Genomic DNA, 2,554 nt, shown 5'->3' on the forward strand with positions numbered 1-2,554 from the left:
GGCCAACAACGAGGAGCATGGTATGGCCTGTTACTGAAAAACCTAAAACTGATTCACTAAGGGAGAGCATTATCTACTTCCACGGTTTTATTCTAGTATCTTGCTTCCTAAAGAAACACAATTCAGTGTTTTCCTACAGTTTACTAGCGATCACACATGGCAGACATTCAGAAATCACCCAGCAGAACAGTGAATATTCACCTAAACAACGAGGAGCATGGTATGGCCTGTTACTGAAAAACCTAAAACTGATTCACTAAGGGAGAGCATTATCTACTTCCACGGTTTTATTCTAGTATCTTGCTTCCTAAAGAAACACAATTCAGTGTTTTCCTACAGTTTACTAGCGATCACACATGGCAGACATTCAGAAATCACCCAGCAGAACAGTGAATATTCACCTACCCTAACGTAAATGTAAGAATTACACATGCATTTTGATCAAGCTGTGTTCCCACATCCATATCCCTAAATGGGAAGCACTAATTTTCCCCCTCGAGGTCAGTTTTAACCCTGATTATTTCCCTAGGCCTTGTTATTACTCTGCTATACCAGTGTCTGGGGACAGAGGGACAGAACAAGGCATCTCTCAGCAACAGCATCACCCTAAGACAATGTGCCACTACTGTGCTGCACAAAGCCTGCGAAATAAGCAAAACTGTGGAAAAGAAGGAAAAACGGCTTTTTCACACTTACCCTGGACACTCTCTGAGATTCCAAGGGTTTTCTGCACATCTCTGCAGATTTTGGAGAGGCAGGACTGAAACTGCTCATCGCAGTCATTCTTTTTATTGCCGCAAGTATCGTAGCATCTGTCGTGGTGGTTGCAGCACTTTGTCATCGAAGGGATCCCGATGTCAAACTGTGAAGAAATCCCCCCCCCACTCCATTGGTATTCCAGTTAAGAAAGATACAGACAGTGACGGTCAGAAATTAAAAACTAAAGCCATCAATCCAGCTGTCACGTCTGGGTTTTGCTGTTCACCTCCAGTTCGCTGGGGTGGTTTGGCCCTGGCCAGTAGCCACGCACCCACAGAGCTGCTCGCTCACCCCCCTTTCCATGGCACGGAGAGAAGAGCAACAGCAAGAAAACTTGTGGGTCAAGATAAAGACAGTTTTATAGGTGAATGAAAGAGGGGGAAAATGCCCCAAAATCAGCAGAGCCAAAGCAATCATTCCCCACATCCCTCAGGCAGAGAGATGCCCAGCCAGCCTCTGAGCAACAGCCACCTTGGAAGCCAAACCCACCCCCCTCCTTCTTCCCCTACTCCAGATTTATTGCAGAGCATGACTCTCCGTAGGATGGAATACCCCCCTGGCTAAGCCAGGTCAGCTGCTCCAGCTGTGTCCCCTCCCAACCCCACACCCAGCCCCAGCCTACGCTCCAGGGTGGTGGAAAAAAGAGAAAGTGCCCAAGGAAAAGGGACTCGCGTCAGTAAGGACAGCGAGAGTCAGAGCCAAGCCCTCCGCTCCCGCAGGGCTGCAGTTGGGGTTATTCCGCCCTTTCAAGATCGTGAGAACAAAGCACGGTTAAAAAAATTAATCATCCTCCTCCTCTTTTATCCCTGTAACATTTTATGTCAATGATGTTTGTTTAGAATACTGTTTTCCAGGTGTTTTTACCAAGGCAAGTGCTGGACCTGACAAAAGCAGGGACTTTGCAAGTGGATGCTGTCTCATCCTTAGAATGGGGGCGGGAAAAATCCCACCCACAGCCAGGAAAGCTGATGTACGAATGACACACAGAAACCCCAGAATGAAAACACTGACCTGGACTCCAAACAGAGGGGATCCGCAACCATTTGGTGGTGAGGGTTTATATCCGTAGCGAGGAAAGGGCTTGGATCCTGAAAAAGGGAATTTATCATGCCTGACAGATTTTTTGCACAGAATTTCAGTACTGTCAAAACTCACCAGAGGCATCTGTTGGGCTCAAGGCAGTATCTCTTATATCTTTACCTTAATCAGGTATCTTTACCTTAATTCAGGCACTTGAATATCAACAATTCTTACCGAATCACAACTTAGGGGTACTAAGCATTTTGTAAAGAAACAGGGACAAGACACCTGAGCAAGGGTTAATGTTGGTGTCCCAAGTTAAAGAAAAACAAGAGCTTGAGTTACTACAACTGACGTGTCAGGTAAGTGTCGAGTATGCGGGATTACGTCCCAGAGCAGCGCGAGTTCATCAACACGTCTGTGCTTGATACGCAAGCAGCGGCAGTGCTCTGATGCTTTTAACTAAACCTTTACAATTAACGGGAATTAAACATATTTTTTTTTATTTCCACAACTGTAAAATTAATAACCTTTACATTGTTAGCGACTGCTCAGGTCACATCTCCCTCCTAGTGCCGCCGAGCAGGGAATTCTGCATCCCAAGTTACGGAAGGCAGTGGAGTTAATCTGAAAAACGACCCTTTGCCCTGTTTCGGTTAAATTAAAAGGGATGGAGAAGGAAAAACGTGTTTGGAAAGCGCATATTCCAGTAGAGGGAGGAAATGTCGCAGTGGCCCAGCCACTCCTGCGGGGCCAGCGGGGTGTCACCACCAGA

The 2,554-nt window shown here is 46.4% G+C and overlaps 1 protein-coding gene across 1 annotated transcript in view; it reads right to left on the minus strand.

Moving 5' to 3' along the window:
- The window catches only part of PLA2G12A (phospholipase A2, group XIIA), a gene marked incomplete at its 5' end in the record, with an annotated part of 2,660 nt that extends 813 nt beyond the window's left edge, over positions 1–1,847 (minus strand). The window contains 2 exons of the mRNA XM_010158454.1: positions 697–862; positions 1,771–1,847. Of these exons, the coding sequence (XP_010156756.1) occupies positions 697–862; positions 1,771–1,847 (243 nt within the window). The remainder of the gene's footprint in view (positions 1–696; positions 863–1,770) is intronic.
- Between the last annotated feature and the right edge of the window lie 707 nt (positions 1,848–2,554).

This window comes from Eurypyga helias, unplaced genomic scaffold (genome assembly GCF_000690775.1).
Source record: "Eurypyga helias isolate BGI_N326 unplaced genomic scaffold, ASM69077v1 scaffold24109, whole genome shotgun sequence".
Classification (NCBI taxonomy): domain Eukaryota; kingdom Metazoa; phylum Chordata; class Aves; order Eurypygiformes; family Eurypygidae; genus Eurypyga; species Eurypyga helias.